Source organism: Pan troglodytes, chromosome 14 (assembly GCF_028858775.2).
Source record: "Pan troglodytes isolate AG18354 chromosome 14, NHGRI_mPanTro3-v2.0_pri, whole genome shotgun sequence".
Taxonomy (NCBI): domain Eukaryota; kingdom Metazoa; phylum Chordata; class Mammalia; order Primates; family Hominidae; genus Pan; species Pan troglodytes.
Window position 1 is genome coordinate 23,924,424 of NC_072412.2, and position 16,659 is coordinate 23,941,082.

General features: G+C 38.8%; 1 protein-coding gene across 42 annotated transcripts in view; it reads left to right on the forward strand.

The window, feature by feature from the left end:
* Positions 1 to 9,502: 9,502 nt before the first annotated feature.
* Positions 9,503 to 16,659, forward strand: part of RNF17 (ring finger protein 17) — a 124,958-nt gene continuing 117,801 nt past the window's right edge. For 15 of the 42 annotated variants that reach the window (XR_010150387.1, XR_010150386.1, XR_010150388.1 and 12 more), the window contains exons 1-2: positions 9,555 to 9,812; positions 12,765 to 12,859. Coding sequence is in view for 24 of the 42 variants with exons in the window: in XM_063791972.1 (XP_063648042.1) it covers positions 9,683 to 9,812; positions 12,765 to 12,859 (225 nt within the window). In the remaining 18 variants the exon portion in view is untranslated. Of the gene's footprint in view, positions 9,813 to 9,941; positions 10,108 to 12,764; positions 12,860 to 16,659 lie in introns of those variants that run through there. The other 27 variants (XM_054665101.2, XM_054665105.2, XM_054665106.2 and 24 more) reach the window with 18 other exon arrangements.

The window sequence follows — 16,659 nt, forward strand, 5'->3', positions numbered from 1 at the left end:
AGTAAAAACAGTCCTCCCTGTTCCTACCCACGAATGTATTATTCAATAAAGATTGCTGCCAGGCATGGTGGCTCATACCTGTAGCCCCCGCACTTTGGGAGGCTGAGGCTGGGCAGATCGCTTGAGACCAGGGTTTGAGACTAGCCTGGACAACATGGTGAGCCACCATCTCTGCAGAAATAAAATAAAATAAAATTAGCCAGGTGTAGTGGCCTGTGCCTATAGCCTCAGCTACTTGGGAGGCTGAGGCAGGAGAATAGCTTGAGCCCTGGAGGTCCAGGCAACAGTAAGCCATGATAGTGGCACTGCACTCCAAACTGGGTGACAGAGTAAGACCCTGTCTTAAAAAAAAAAAAAAGATTGCATTATTCAATCTTTTTTCCCATATATAATTTATATAGTTACATAATTACATTCTAGTTTTTGCACATGCCGAGAACTACATATAATTTAGTATTATGCTGTTTTCACTTATATATCACATACATTTTCCTATATAGATATATAATATCTATATTTGTCCTTTTCCACTTGACTGCTGTGTTTCTTAAATTGATATACTGTGATCTAAGCCAGTTACAGATTGGTATGGATTTAAATTACTTCCTATTTTCTGTTTTATTAACAATAAACACTGTTATGATATAGTTTTCATTTTTGTTTGTTTGGTTTTTGATCATTTCCTGTGGAAGTATTCTCAAAGCTGAAATTACTGAATTAGTGGGAACAAACATGGCTGTCTTTTTAAATGTTTTGTCAGCTTACTCTCCAAAACGATTACACCAATAGGTATTGCCACTAGCAGTAGTTAAGAGTTTGTCTCACCAAGATTACAAATTTTTCAAAATTGGTAGCTTATTCACACTGATTGGAACATACGAATTGTTCAATATTTTATAATATGTATATGGGAAAACCCTTAAATAGATTAATCAAGAACATATAAGTATGTAATAAATTCCATACTGGATTACATCAATGATCCTTCTGGCTCTGCATCTTGAAACCTAGTTAAGCTCTTTTATGTTAAATTCACCCTGATAGAGTTTTGGAAAATACTTGCTTTTTATTTCTGAAAGTTTTTGCAAAGGATTAGGTTTGGTTTTATGAAAAGTTTCGTCTCTGAAATTATCTGCCTAGACTTTGGACAAGGTGTTCTATTAATTGTCAAATACAATTGAATTGAATCACATTTTTCTTTCTAGGTTACTTTATAAGGTGTTCCTATAGGTCATAAAAAAATTGCCCACAAGGAGCCAAATTACTTTATTCATGGATCTAATATTGCTTTATAGTATTGCTATATAGGTTTAGATAATTATGTTGTTTCACCTTCAGTAGTCATATTTTAGTTATAGGTAAAGTCATTCCTAGTTAAAATAGCATGTAAAGCAAACACATTTGAAATCACCAGTATTCGACATGTTTTGCTATTACTTACAAGTAACAATTTACATTATTTTAATGTTGTAAATAGTTGTGGAATTTAGTCATTTTCTGTATATTGAATTAATTACTGGCATTAAATAAGTATCTTCTCTCTTTAGTAGCTTAACTCATTTCCTGAATGTACCCATTTGATATCATACTTTTGATTGGTAAAGTCACATGTAAATATCTTTTTTACCTTTTATAAAATAATGTCATAAAAATATGGAAGATTTTCTGGCAGACATTATTAGCTAACTGATGACATTTTCAGTAAGTGCCAAAAAGTAATATATGAATATATAAAACATCAAATATTTAGCATAAACTTTATAAATAGCAGAAATGATTAGTAGAATAAATTACTCACATATTGTCTGCTAAAATAAATATTAAAATTTGACTACATGAAAAAATATAGTTTCTTGAGCTGATCAAATAAATTGATCATAATTCTTCCTCGTTTTGTTTTCTGTGTCTGTGGAAGTCATAGCGAATCCGGAAAATGTATAGCTTGAATTCTGTTGGGTTTTTTTTTTTCTTTATTACTTAGTTTACATACATTTTTGTCCTCCTTTGAACTTACTTTCTCCAGACTTGGGTATGTCATGGGCATAAATCAAACCACTCAGATCCACTTCTGGAGGTTGATGTTGGTTTTAAAGCAGGTCCTTGTGGCATCCGTTCCCTTTCCATTGCTAGTCAGTACAGAGCTCACCTTTTATCAACCAGATAAAAGGTTCTGATGCAAATAATTTGACAACCCATTAGCTAGAAAACTATTTCCTGAATAACTTAAAATCGACCGAAGCCTTCCCCCATATGTAACACTGTTCTGCCATTCCCTTCATTTTTGCAGTCCTCCTTTGTATAGCCTTGGAAAACAGATCAGCGAGGTAGCAGTGAAAGACATCATGATACCAAATAGAAACAAGGACTTGGAAGACACATTGGACCTCTTAATTTCCAGGCCACTTGATAGTAGATAAGTTCCTTACAAAAGAACATGGCTTCATCTTGGGAAAAGAGGGTGCTGGAGGTGAGGGAAGATGAATTAGCCACCAAGACAGTTCACCTTGCAATTCAATCATTTAGGTCTAACTGGAGAATGATTGCTGCCATGTTCCAGAACAAGAATGAAAGCCTCGTTCCACAATGAAAAGGTGAATTTATATCTTCTGTGTTAGATTCTAGGAAAAAAGGAAGTAAAAGAAATACAGAACGGTCCTTGATTCACACCTTTCATCCCTCCCCATCTGCACTTTATTCTTCCTAACTACAAATCCCATGCTGAAATTCTACTGTACTTGATAAGCGTACAATCATATTCAGGGCTCTGCCAGGACAATATTCTTTTTTTTTTTTTTTTTTTTCCTTGAGATGGAGTTTCACTCTGTCACCCAGGCTGGAGTGCAGTGGCGTGTTCTTGGCTCACTGCAACCTCCGCCTCCTGGGTTGAAGTGAGTCTCCTGCCTCAGCCTCCTGAGTAGGTTGGACTACGGGTGTGTGCCACCATACCTGGCTAATTTTTGTATTTTTAATAGAGATGGGGTTTCACCATGTTAGCCAGGCTGGTCTCGAATTCCTGACCTCAGGCAATCTGCCGGCCTCAGCCTCCCAAAGTGCTGAGATTACAGGCATGAGCCACTGTGCCTGGCCGACAATATTCTTAAGTATAAAGAACATATAATAGTTGGAAAAATCTATGAGCAGAAATGTTTTAGGGGATATTTTGTTATATATTCAGTATTTCTATAAATGTTTTCAAAATATACAAAATTTTGAATGACATAATGCTTTCTGTATTTCCTCTTCTCCACTTGGGCAGTTCTGTGAACACAAAACATCCCCTCCTGCTCTGATGTTTCACTTTTTATATGGTTTTGATTGGTGTCCCCACTCAAATCTCAGGTCAAATTGTAATCCCCAATGTTGGAGGTGGGGTCTGGTGCAGGTGACTGGATCATGGGGGTGGATCCTTCATGAATGGTTTAGCACCACCCCTTTGGTGCTGTCTCCTGATAGTGTTCTCATGAGATCTTCCTCCTGCTCCCACCATGTAAGACACGCTAGCTTCCCCTCACTTTCCACCATGATTGTAAGTTGCCTGAGGCCTCCCTGGAAGAATCCACTATGCTTTCTGTAAAGCCTGCAGAACCATGAGCCAATTAAACCTCTTTTATTTGTAAATTACGCAGTTTCAGGTATTTCTTTATAGCAGTGTGAGAATGGATTAATAAAACTTTCCAGGAAGATCATTTCATTCCCCATTCTTTGTCCCTTTCCATCTGCCCTTTATTCTTTATTGATTCCCCTGATCTCTGACCACCCACCTCAAATTTTTACCTTATTTATTTTATAATCAATTGTTCCATGCGTTATCATGCTAAATATAAACCCTTTTTATGATGATAGACATCATGACTAATAACTTCTGTAATAGTGATGAGGATATCTGAAAAACATATATTTAAAAAATAGATACACCATAGATATGACATCTATGACTGGTATAAGAAGAAGGTTCTAATTGGAAGCTGATACAGAAGGAGATCAGCTTGTCTCAGAGCACTTAATAACCTGAATCTCACCCAATACAAAGCACAAAGGCTGAAGAAGTGATAGCCCTTTTAAAGTGAGCTACCAGGGATTAACCACTAAATTTTAGTACCATTGCATATGGTATTTGTATATTGTATCTCTGAGTTCTGTGAGCCAAAGAAGAAAAGGTTGATTTTTGGAGCAAGCATCTTTACCATGACTAGGCAAAATAAAAAAGAAATAGAAGTCAGAGTTGATAGATGTCCACTATCAAAAACAACTTACATTCGGCTGGGCGCGGTGGCTCACGCTTGTAATCCCAGCACTTCGGGAGGCCAAGGTGGGCGGATCACAAGGTCAGGAGATCCAAGACCATCCTGGCCAACATCGTGAAACCCCGTCTCTATTAAAATACAAAAAATTAGCTGGGCGTGGTGGTGTGTGCCTGTAGTCCCAGCTACTTACTCGGGAGGCTGAGCCAGGGGAATCACTTGAACCTGGGCAGCAGAAGTTGCAGTGAACTGAGATCGTGCCACTGCACTCCAGCCTGACGACAGAGCAAGACTCTGTCTCCAAAAAAAAAAAAAAAAAAAAAAAAAAAAAAAAAAACACTTACATTCTAAATTAGAATTGAGTGGCTGAGTAGCTCTGGAATAAAAGAGATCTGGATTGCCCATGAATGTGAGGACACATGACATACACCTCTGGAGTTATGGAGACAGAAGAGGTCAAGATTGTAACTTCTGAGTGAATACTTCTCATGGGGAAAAGTAAGCTGGGAGAAAAGCTAATATTACATTGTTGGTAGCATAACCCACAAACACAATTTAAAAATTCCTTTGGGACATAAAATATGTTAATGTAGCATATGGAACCAAGATGTAATAACTGTAGTAGTTCCTTCTGGACCAAAATAAATTGCTAACCACGTACATAATTTATTTTCAGAACCCTCAAGGTATTATGCCTCCAGCATGCACATTCTAAATTAGTTAAACAGAGGAATCAAGAAATGGTCAAAATAAGGGTGAGGGAAGCAAGAGTTTCTAAAGCTATCACAAGATGTTGTAGTTGTCATCTCTAGAAACTTAAACAACAGGGTAAACTTTCTCAAAAAGATGTATCATAGGACTATCTCTAGTCAAAAATGGTTGCAGAATGGGCAGAAATCTCAGAAGCCTACCAAAAAGGTAATTTAAGCAAAGAAAGAAAAAAAAGGAAGGGAGTGAAGGAATGAGAGAGGGAGAGATAAGAATTTCCTACCACCAAGTTAAAAAGAAAACAATAACAAAACTTTAGGAGACTGTAAAGTCATTGTGTCTCAGACCCAAGATTGGTTTCTATAAGAATAAATGTGGTCGCAGCCAGGCACGGTGGCTCACGCCTGTAATCCCAGCACTTTGGGAGGATGAGGCGGGTGGATAACCTGAGGTCAGGAGTTCGAGACCAGCCTGGCCAACATGGTGAAACCCCTTCTCTACTAAAAATACAAAAAATTAGCCAGGCGTGGGGAGCGTGCCTGTAATCCCAGCTATTTGGGAGGCTGAGGCAGGAGAATTGCTTGAACCCGGGAGGCAGAGGTTGCAGCGAGCCGAGATCACGCCACTGCACGCCAGCCTGGGTGACAGAGCAAGACTCCATCTCAAAAAATATATATATAGTCTTAGTTTTACACAGAGATGCATACACATATACACAAGATGTAGTGATTGAGACTCTTAAAGAGTAAAACAAAATGTATGTTAACTGGATATCTGAGAAAAATGATTATGATAAAAAGGGCCTAGTCACATTATCCAACGGGGAAAATAAACTTGAAAGAATGTGAATATAAATACAAGTAATACAAGTTTTCCAGAAAGAAATGTTAACAGAGAATGAATACCTTTTAAAAGTCATTCCAATGCTGGGAAAACTAGATATCCACATGCAGAAGAATGAAATTAGATCATTATCTCACATTATATACAAAAATCAACTCAAAATAGATTAGAGATTTAAAAGACCTGAAACTGTAAAACTGCTAGAAGAAAATAGGGGGAAAGCTCTACGTCACTGGTCTGGAGAATGATTTTTTTGGATATGACAACAAAAGCACAGGCAACAAAAGCAAAAATAGACAAACAGGATTACATCGAACTATTAACAGAAAACTCTGCATAGCAAAGGAAACAGTCAGCAGAGTAAAGAGCCTATGGAATGGGAGAAAATATTTGCAAACTATACATCTGGTAAGGGGTTAATATCCAAAATATATAAGGAACATAAACAACTCAGTAGGAAGAAAACAACTCAAACAGAAAGTGAGCAAAGGACCTAAATAGACATTTCTCAAAAGATGACATACAAATGGCTAATAGGTATATGAAAGCATGCTCAATGTCACTAATCATCAGGGAAATGCAAATTAAAACCACAATGAGATATTACAGAAGGTATTAGAATGGAGATTATTTAAAAAAAAAGACAAAAGATAACAACTGTTGGCAAGGATATGGAGAAAAGGGAACCCTTATACAGTTAGTGGGAATGTAAATTAGTACAGCCATTATGGGAAACAGTATAAATTATTTGTTGTGTATATTTTCGAGAAGGTAACTGAATGGGTTAACTTAGTTAAATGTTGAAATACGTCTATTCAATAGATTAATTTGGTTTTAGAATATTAAAATTCTGGCTTGTTGTTATTCTATTAATCCCACTCTTATGGTGGGAATAAATATGTTATATGTTTCTATTCAATAATTTGGTTTTAGAATATTAATATTTTGGCTTGGTGTTATTCTATTAATCCCACTCTTATGTTGGGAATAAATATGTTATATGCTTAACAACAACAAAGAAACCTAACTTTGACCATGGATTTGATTTCAGGTGCACAGGGCTAAGGGCAGCCTGCAGGTTAGCTCTGTGACTGCATAGTTCTACATTCTTTCTCTGATCTGCTGCTGCTATTTGATCTCTGAATTTCTCTTTAGTTTTGGTGAAACTTTCTAAAAGACATTCACTGTGGGTCAGATGCAATTTATAAAAATTGTGTATTCAAGAAGGGAGCCCTGTTTATCTCATTTCTCAGCTGTTTAGGAGATGATTTTAGAGCACTAGAAAGGCACTGGTAGAGAGGCAGGCAGAGGGCAAACCTCCAAGGCCATTAAGGTTTTGTTGTAATTCATAGGAAGCCATTAAAGGGTTCCAAACAAAGGATTTAAACAACCTAAATTGAATGTTAAGAAGACATTTCTGGCTGCTCTATTTGAGGGTTCTTGGTAAGTGCTAAGAAATGAACAAAAATGTGGTATAATCATCTATCAGTGTATTTCTCACTGGCCCTGATTTATCCAAGATTAATTCAATTTCTGGGATTACCAAAGGCATCCCTGATGAAACTCAAGACCCACGTTAAATATCCACATTATGGCCCAAGATGAACACCTATGCAATGAGATTGTCATTATTCAAATTACAGTACAGCTATCCTAGAGGAAAAAGAGGCTTGCTACATGCTAGAGTAGCATTAAGCGTGGAGAGAAATGTGAAGGTTTAAAGGAGAAAGTGCTTCTAAAGCTGATCCAGGAAGGATAAGGAGAATATGGGCCGGACGCGGTGGCTCACGCCTGTAATCCTAGCACTTTGGGAGGCCTAAGGCGGGCAGACTGCCTGAGCTCAGGAGTTTGAGAGCAGCCTGTGCAACACAGTGAAACCCAGTCAATACCAAAATACAAAAAATCAGCTGGGCGTGGTGGCATGCGCCTGTAGTCCCAGTTACTGAGGAGGCTGAGACAGGAGAATTGCTTGAACCCGGAGACCAAGGTTGCAGTGAGCTGAGATCTCGCCATTGCACTCCAGCCTGGGCGACAGAGCAAGACTCCATTTCTAAAAAAAAAAAAAAAAAAAAAAAAAAGAGAGAATATGAATTGATGAAAAGTGAACAGTAGGTATTCCAGATGAGGGGAATAGGGAATAATACAAAACTGTAGAAGAGTCAACATGTTACATGAGAATATTGGCTTGATTAGTACTCAGTTCCATCATGGATTAGTAGTGGAAACTATTGGATGAGTAGTAGAATGAGGGTAATTTAGGGAAGCAGTACTTTTCTCTCGAAGACAACAAATTACAAAGATTTTTGAGCAGAAGTGAGCCTTTCAAGAGAATACTTACTTCACAGTTTCTAGTTACCCACACACAGTGTAGACAGAAAAGAAAATGAGGAATATGGGCAGGCTTTATTCTTAGCAGCAAAAGGCAACCGTGCCACCTCCAGGTGTTTTGTTTGAAATACACCTGCCACCTTTCTACTAGATTACTTCATTCCTTGCTCACAAAACGTCTCATGCACTCTACTGCTTAAAGAGTAAAGTCCAAACTCCTCAGCCGTACACTCGAGATTCTCCGAAATTCTTCCCTGACATACCTCTCCAAAGAAGCTTACTTTAAGGAAACTCATACTCTGGCTAAATGGTCTTTAAATTCTCAAGAAGTCACTGTGTCTTCCATCTACCTTCCCTCACATCTACCTTCCCTCGCTGATGTGTTCTTTATTCTTGGAATCCCTTAGTTCTTGTTTACTCCTGTAAGTACTACCTAGGTTGTAAGGTCTAGTGCAAACCCTATATCCTCTACGAAGAGTTTTCATACCACCGTAGACCATATTGACTTCATTTCTTCATTGCTTTTCGTGAACTATGCTTGGACAAGTTGCTTCAACTCTTTTTTTTTTTTTTTTTTTTTGAGACGCAGTCTCGCTCTGTCGCCCAGACTGGAGTGCAGTGGTATGATCTCGGCTCACTGCAAGCTCCGCCTCCCAGGTTCACGCCATTCTCCTGCCTCAGCCTCCCGAGTAGCTGGAACTACAGGCGCCCACCGCCACGTCCGGCTAATTTTTTTTTTTTTTTTTTTTTTGTATTTTTAGTAGAGACAGGGTTTCACCATGTTAGCCAGGATGGTCTCGATCTCCTGACCTCGTGATCTGCCCGCCCTGGCCTCCCAAAGTGCTGGCATTACAGGCGTGAGCCACCGCGCCGGGCCCAGAAGGCTAATTCTTACTGTCTCTAACACAGGTCCGGTACATAACACTTATTTTGGCGGAAGTTACTGGGTTTTTTTAAGGAGTTATATATCTCTAAAGCAGAAACCTGCTAGTTCATAAATTCTTAGCATCCCCAACCACTCTTGGCACGCTGCCTTGTATATTATTAGGCTCAACAGCAGTTAGTAATGATGAACACTCCTTAATTCGAAAGCGTTCACTGAATCTACCCCAACGGTAGCTGCTCATTAGCTTCTCCACTCCAGCTGCTATTGGCCAAGCCCTGGATTCCCGAAGCACCCAGGTTTAGGGCTTCTGGCCCTGACACGTAATAGGGAAAGGGGATTGCTTCAATCCAAATGATTATCTATAAAGTCACTCACAATGTAAGTAATAATATGCGAAATTTTAATTTGTGATGACTAAAAGCACTAAAGTGGTGACTCTGGGTAGAACGTAAAAACGAACGGTCCTTAACGGCCACAAGGCGCCCCTTCTAGGAGTGGTACCTCCCAGGATAACGGAAAACAGCCCCAGCCCCATCAGGAGCGAGCTTGGGGGCGGGCTTTAATCTCCCGGCCCACTGTTTGGCTATCTGCAGGGGCTGGCCTCCAATTATTGGTCACTGCCGCGAGGGCCGCCGGGACTCGCACTCGGCGGTTGTTCCAGAAGAAAGAGACAGCGATGGCGGCAGAGGCTTCGAAGACTGGGCCTTCCCGGTCTTCCTACCAGCGGATGGGGAGGAAGAGTCAGCCCTGGGGTGCCGCTGAAATCCAGTGCACCAGGTGTGGAAGGAGGGTATCCAGAGCATCCGGTGAGGAGCCCAAGGGCCCACCTAGCGGGGAGGCAGCCTGGAGGGAGCGCTGGGGGCCAGGTGAGCTGGTGGGCGCGTGAGGCTTGGTCAGCTGCATCCATTCCTGGTGTCACCGGAAACTGCGTCACAGGCCTCCCGCGAGCTGCAGCCGACCCCTAAGAGGGCAGTGCTTGGGTTGGTGAGGGCAGCACCTGCCCCTGTCATGGCTTTCTCCAGTTACCCATCCAGGCCTCACCGACCCTCCAGCCGGGAGGATGGGGGCCCGGGTGGCTTTAATCTACTGCTCACAAGGCAGGTTAGCGGGTGCATGCAAAAGTAGACATAAAATGTAGCCCATTGTTTTGTCATCAAGAAGGAACGAAACTTGATTTTCTCCTGTAGTTTTTGTTGTAGGAGTAACAAGTAGACCATTGTGAAATGGTTTTGGATTTTGTTGTTGTCGTTAGCATTTTGTTGTTTCTGTGGGGGTTTTTTTGTTTGTTTTTTACATTATGGCTCACACTGGCCTAAAACACTGTTTGGAAAATGATAGTTTCTTTTGTGCACCTTGTGGGGTGTGTGTGTGTGTTTGTGTGTGTGTGTGTGTGTGTTGGTCTTTATACGTGAAGGGAAAAATACACTGCACTATTATTGGTCTGTTCACCTACAGTCTACTCAAGTGGTCACAGGTTCTAGTTATTTATTATTTTTTTTTTCTTTGAGGTGGAGTCTCGCTCTGTAGCCCAGGCTGGAGTGCAGTGGCGCGATCTCGGCTCACTGCAAGCTCCGCCTCCCAGGTTCACGCCATTCTCCTGTCTCAGCCTCTGGAGTAGCTGGGACTACAGGCGCCCGCCACCACGCCCGGCTAATTTTTTGTATATTTAGTAGAGACGGGGTTTCACCGTGTTAGCCAGGATGGTCTCGATCTCCTGACCTCGTGATCCGCCCGTCTTGGCCTCCCAAAGTGCTGGCATTACAGGCGTGAGCCACCGCGCCCGGCCGGTTCAAGTTATTTTAATGTAACTTAAAATACCTCAGTGTGCTCTTAATACAGCTGAGTTGTTGAATCTCAATTCCTGGAGCTACTGAAAATTCGTATTACCTGGCGTAACTGTTTAATGTTTATACTTTCAAAGTTAAGGTCATTCGATCAGTTTTCTCAGTCTTGGCAAGATGGACTCTGTGAGATGTGAGCCTCTGCAGAAAAAGTTGTGATTTCAGTGGAGAACCAACTTTCTCCTACTTGGTGTTTAGATCACTGCTACCGTTACGTAGAAAATTTCCGTTTTTGAATGAAATTAAAATTACAGAATAAAGTTCTAGAACACAACCTTTTAAAATGAGTACTTCTTCCATACATTAGTATTATAATGCTTAGAAAAACTAAATTGGAGAAGTAGTGGTTATGTATATAGAATCCTGAAAGTGCTTTTTAAGCTGTAATTCACCACAAGTTATTTTGAGTTATTCAGTATCAGAAATTTTATAATAGTTAAGTGTTTTTATTTCTTTGGCAATATTATCCCTGGAAGTTAAATAGGGTTTTAAAATTTAGCATGGTTGTAAGCAAGTTTCAGGTATTTCAGTTGGATAGGAAACTTGTAAAGTTTTTAAAAAATACAATTAATGCAAGGCCGGGCACAGTGGCTCACGCCTGTAGTCCCAGCACTTTGGGAGGCCGAGGTGGGCGGATCACTTGAGGTCGAGAGATCAAGACCAGCCTAGGCAACATGGTGAAATCCCATCTCTACTAAAAATACAAAAAATTAGCTAGGCGTGCTGACGCACACCTGTAATCTCAGCTACTCCGGAGGCCGAGGCAGGAGAATAGCATGAACTCAGGAGGCGGAGTTGGCAGTGAACCGAGATCGTGGTCCGTCTCAGAATGAATGAATGAATGAATGGATGAATAAATAAATAAATAAATAAATAAATAAAATTAATGCGATTATAATTCAGCAAGAACTCTATAATTATTTTGCTAGTAAAAAATGACTGATTTTTATCTAGTTTTTTTCCCTTTTCAGTTTTCTTGCAAAACTTTAAAAATGACAACCTTTTGAAATTATATAGCTAAAACAAATGTTATTTATTATAAACTTCAAATTCTTAGAGCATTTAATCATGATGTTAGGTTTTCAATCAAGTTACGATATTTCCTTTCATAAATGCTAAGTTTGTGAAAATGTGAGTTGTAGATATGTGATAATAGTAGCATCTGGCTTCTGGCCTTGCCAATGTCTTAAATAATTCTAACAGCACGGTCTTGCCAGTGTCTCATTTTGGCCCTTCCTGACCTCTTCACAGGATGGGAAATATAAAGTAGTAGAGGGCAGTATGATCAATCAGAAAGAATGTTAGACTTGGAAACAGAGCTAGATAGGAGTCTGGATTATACCATTTAGTTAACCAAATCTCCAAAATGCTATTTCATCTCCAGCCCACTTAACTGTGATATTTACAAATAACAAATAAAATGTGTCAGAGCACTTTGTATAAGATATGGCAGATTCAAAGTATTCTAGGTACAAAATAGCTATCTGAATTAATGCAAATGCTATTACATAGCTCTTCTTGGTTTTTCTTCTTGATTTTTCTCCCTCCTGACCTGAATAGTTGGTTACTCCTGATTTATATTCAATAAGTCAACCATTTCAAACTGTAGTAGGTATCTTTTCCTGTACAGTAGGATCCTCTTTGAATTTCCCTGGGATCAGTATTGCCCATTCAACATTAACACACTGTGGGCAGTTTAATCACAATAGAATTTCTTCAGTAAAATTAGCCGGGTGTGTTGGGACACACCTATAGTCCCAGCTACTTGGGAGGCTGAGGTAGGAGGATCACTTGAGCCCAAGAGGTGGAGGCTGCAGTGAGCTGGTGCCACTACACTCCAGCTTGGGCAACAGAGCAAGACCCTGTCTCAATAATCATCATCATCATCAAAATAATAATTAAGAATTTCATCAATAGGTCACCATTGTGAACTTCAATGTGGACATGCTTTTTGTGAACTATGCTTGTTAATGACTGAAGAATGCACCACAATTATATGCCCTGATTGTGAGGTAAGTGTTATAATTTTTCAGATGAAACATATCACAACCTAATGTTAATGGTAAAAATACTACAGTAGTAAAACGTACTTCTAGTTAGAAACTAAAAACTTGGCCGGGCGTGGTGGCTGACGCCTGTAATCCCAGCACTTTTGGAGGCTGAGGCGGGCAGATCACGAGATCAAGATCAAGACCACCTTGGCCAACATGGGGAAACCCCGTCTCTACTAAAAATACAAAAATTTGCTGGACCTAGTGGTGCACACCTGTAGTCCCAGCTGCTCGGTAGCCTGAAGCAGGAGAATCGCTTGAACCTGGGAGGTGGAGGCTGCAGTGAGCCAAGATTGCACCACTGCACTCCAGTCTGGCGACAGAGCAAGACTCCATCTCAAAAAAAAAAAAAAACCCTAAAATCTTGCATTTTTGCTGCTGAATCTTTAAGCAAAGAAACCTAACAAAAGATAAAACTTTTTCTATCCATTTTATAATTGTGTAAAGTGATCAGGAAAAATAAAAGGCGTTAAAGTCATACACTTATTGGCCTACATATTTTGATTCTTTGGTGACTTCTGTGGAAAATTATGTCTTTTGTTTATTTTAATGGTGTATATTCCTTTAAAAACCCTAGCCCCTGTTTTACCCACCAATCCATGCAACCACATTTTGAACTCCCCCCCTGCCCCTCAACCTTTGTGTGTCATCAAATGTACATTTGGGAGATGCCATTATACAACAAGGTAGAGAAGCAAAACTACTGCCTAAAATTTTTACTTCAGAAGTCATTAAGACTGAAATCTTTCCATAAGAATGAGAACAAATTAAGGATGTAAAATAAAATTTACTTGATATCCTATTCATTTAATACAAATATAAGTGTAGTTCAGCTTATATAATATTGTTCCTGGAAAGTTGACTCAAGCTGTAAATTCCTTTTTTTTTTTTTTTTTTTGAGACGGAGTCTCACTCTGTCCCCCAGGCTGGAGTGCAGTGACTCAATCTCAGCTCACTGCAACCTCCGCCTCCCAGGTCCAAGTGATTCTCCTGCCTCAGCCTCCCAAGTAGCTGGGACTGTAGGTCTGTGCCACCACGCCCGACTAATTTTTTGTATTTTTAATAGAGAGGGGGTTTCACCGTATTAGCCAGGATGGTCTCGATCTCCTGACCTCGTGATCCGCCCACCTCAGCCTCCCAAAGTGCTGGGATTACAGGCATGAGCCACCGCGCCTGGCCAAGCTGTAAATTCTTGATGTTTTACTGGGTAAATCAGATGATAAGGCTTTGTATCATTTGTTTTCTGTGGAAGTGTGGCAGACCCTATGGAGGCATGAGACCTAGAATGCAGTTCTCATTCTGTCAGTCTAGCCTGGGTTTCCTCATTTGTGAGATGGATATAATACCTGCTTTGTCTTATCTCCTAGGATTGCTAAGAATCAAATCTGAATTATGTAACAGTTCTCCGTAAGCTTCCAGACTACTAAAATAACCCTTCATTATTTAGGTTTGAATGAACTGCCTTGCAAGTTAAATATGGTTAAAAAAAACCCAAACCATATATTGTAATTAATGAAAGTTTAAATTATAACAAAAAATTACATATTAGTAGCTGCCTATTTTGTGGGAAATTCCTAACCTCTTCCCTTTTTTTTTTTTTTTTTTTTTTTGACATGGAGCCCCTTAGACGTGGCTGGCTATGTGGGTAAGAGGAAGTGAGCCCTCCTCCTGTGGTTGTGGTAGTAGATCCCTGATGGATTCAGTCTTGTGGGTGAAGATTAAGTGAAGGGAAAGGAAAGGAGCGGGCAGCTGGAACTGTCTGTGTCCATATCCGTCCTGTTCTAATATTAAAAAAAAAAAGACTTGGCAAATAATTTCACATTTAATGTTCTTAAATCATTATACTTGTACTATTTTTGGGATTTTGGATAATGTGTAGGAGTGTATATAATGTGTTTACAAATACTAATTTTGATTTTAAGGTTGTGATAAATCTATTTTGTATCATTGACTAGTTTTGCTCTAACTTTTAGAGATGAGTGACCTGTCCCATCCTCCGTTCCTATTCCCCCATCCCCACACCCACCTACGGTTAGCCGAGGTAATTGACAAGTGACTATATTCACATTCTTCAGACGCACTGGTGAGCTGGGCCCTATTAAAGGAAGTCATTCAAGAAACCTTCCTGAAATTGTTATCACTCTTTTTAAACTTTAGATTTGTATTATTACCTAATATTTATTTGGAATAAGATATACAGAGAATGGAAGAATCTAGTTTAAATTTAGTGAAGTCTGAATTTATGGAATATTTGAGGAATGTAGTTTATTACATTTGAACAAGGTATCTACTCTAAAAAGTAAGATTTAGATTCCTGTATTCACGTTAGACATATAATTTATCTTTAACTTCAGAGGCCTAGGTAATGCTGTTTACTTCAAATGTAAGCCTAAAATCCATTCAAGATTAATAGGTATCCTTTTGTTCTTATTTCTGAGTTTGGGTGAATGTGCATTTATTTGACAGTCTTTATTTTTGATAGTTGAATGGTTTTTGATAACATCCCTTCTCTGCTATTGATTGATGTTAATGGTTAATCTTTCTGTAATTTTGCACAGCAAAATGACAGATTTTATTCAACGATAGGATTATACCTAGGTGCTATATTAGAAATACTGGCATTTTATTAACTTTTGGACCTGAGTCTAAAATACATTGGGCCATGAAGAAAGGATAAATCATCCAATCAATAGATAATTCATATATACTAAAATCCCATGATTGGAAATATTAATATATAAAAATTAGAAATGTAAACTAGACAGAAATACAGATAATTGTATAATCTTGGATAGGAAAGCATTGATAAGCATATCAAATAGAAATCAGAAACTACAGAATAAATGCTTGTTAAATTTGACCACAGTTTTTCATTTACAAGCAACAAAAGCAGGCAAAACACCATCATAAATAAAATTTAAATGACAAGCTATAGGGGGTAAAAGAAAACCTTTATTATATATGTTACAAGTTAAGAGTCTTTCTGCAGTTTTTACTTAAAATCTTTTAAATTAGTTGTATTTAATACTTTCTTAAACTATCTGGAAGAAATGTCCTGCATCAAATCTGCTGATAATAGCATTAACCTCTTATGAAATGCTAAGCCAAAGTGTGATGAACTAGGAGGTATATAGAAATAAAGTTTTTAAACCCCAATTTTGGGGAAAAGGGACTTAAAATACCATTCAGCTCAGTGAGATTTGTTAAACGTAACCTAACTAAACTAATAATACATGGCTACAAGTACATGGTTTTAAGTACATAATACTTGAAACCTTGAAAGAACATTCTCTTCCCCACCAAAGATGTATATTTCACAAAAATGGGAGACTATAACAATTAGTAATCTGCTTTGTTTCTTTTAGCAACCTTCATCTATTCTCATGAAAATAAGCACTATAATTTTCTTAACTAATTTCTTTATTGATAAACATTTAGTTTTAAAATTTTTTCACTATAATTGTGTACAATTCCTCAACCTCACCTCCATCAGTAGGTTCTGTAATTTCTAACTCCAAAAGAAATTCATATTTTGGGCTTGTTACATTTGTTTTAGTGTTTTGGCAATTTGATGTAAAAAATGGCTGTTTCCTTGTTGTAAATTGTAATTCCCTCATGATCAGTGAAGTTGAGCAACTTTTCATATGTTTGACTTATCAGTGCCTCTTCTGTGTGGATCTTTAACAGCTCTTTTCAGATCCTTTGGATCTTTTCCTTTTGAATTGTCTTTTTCCTAACTTGTTGTTTGTTGTTTGCTTTTT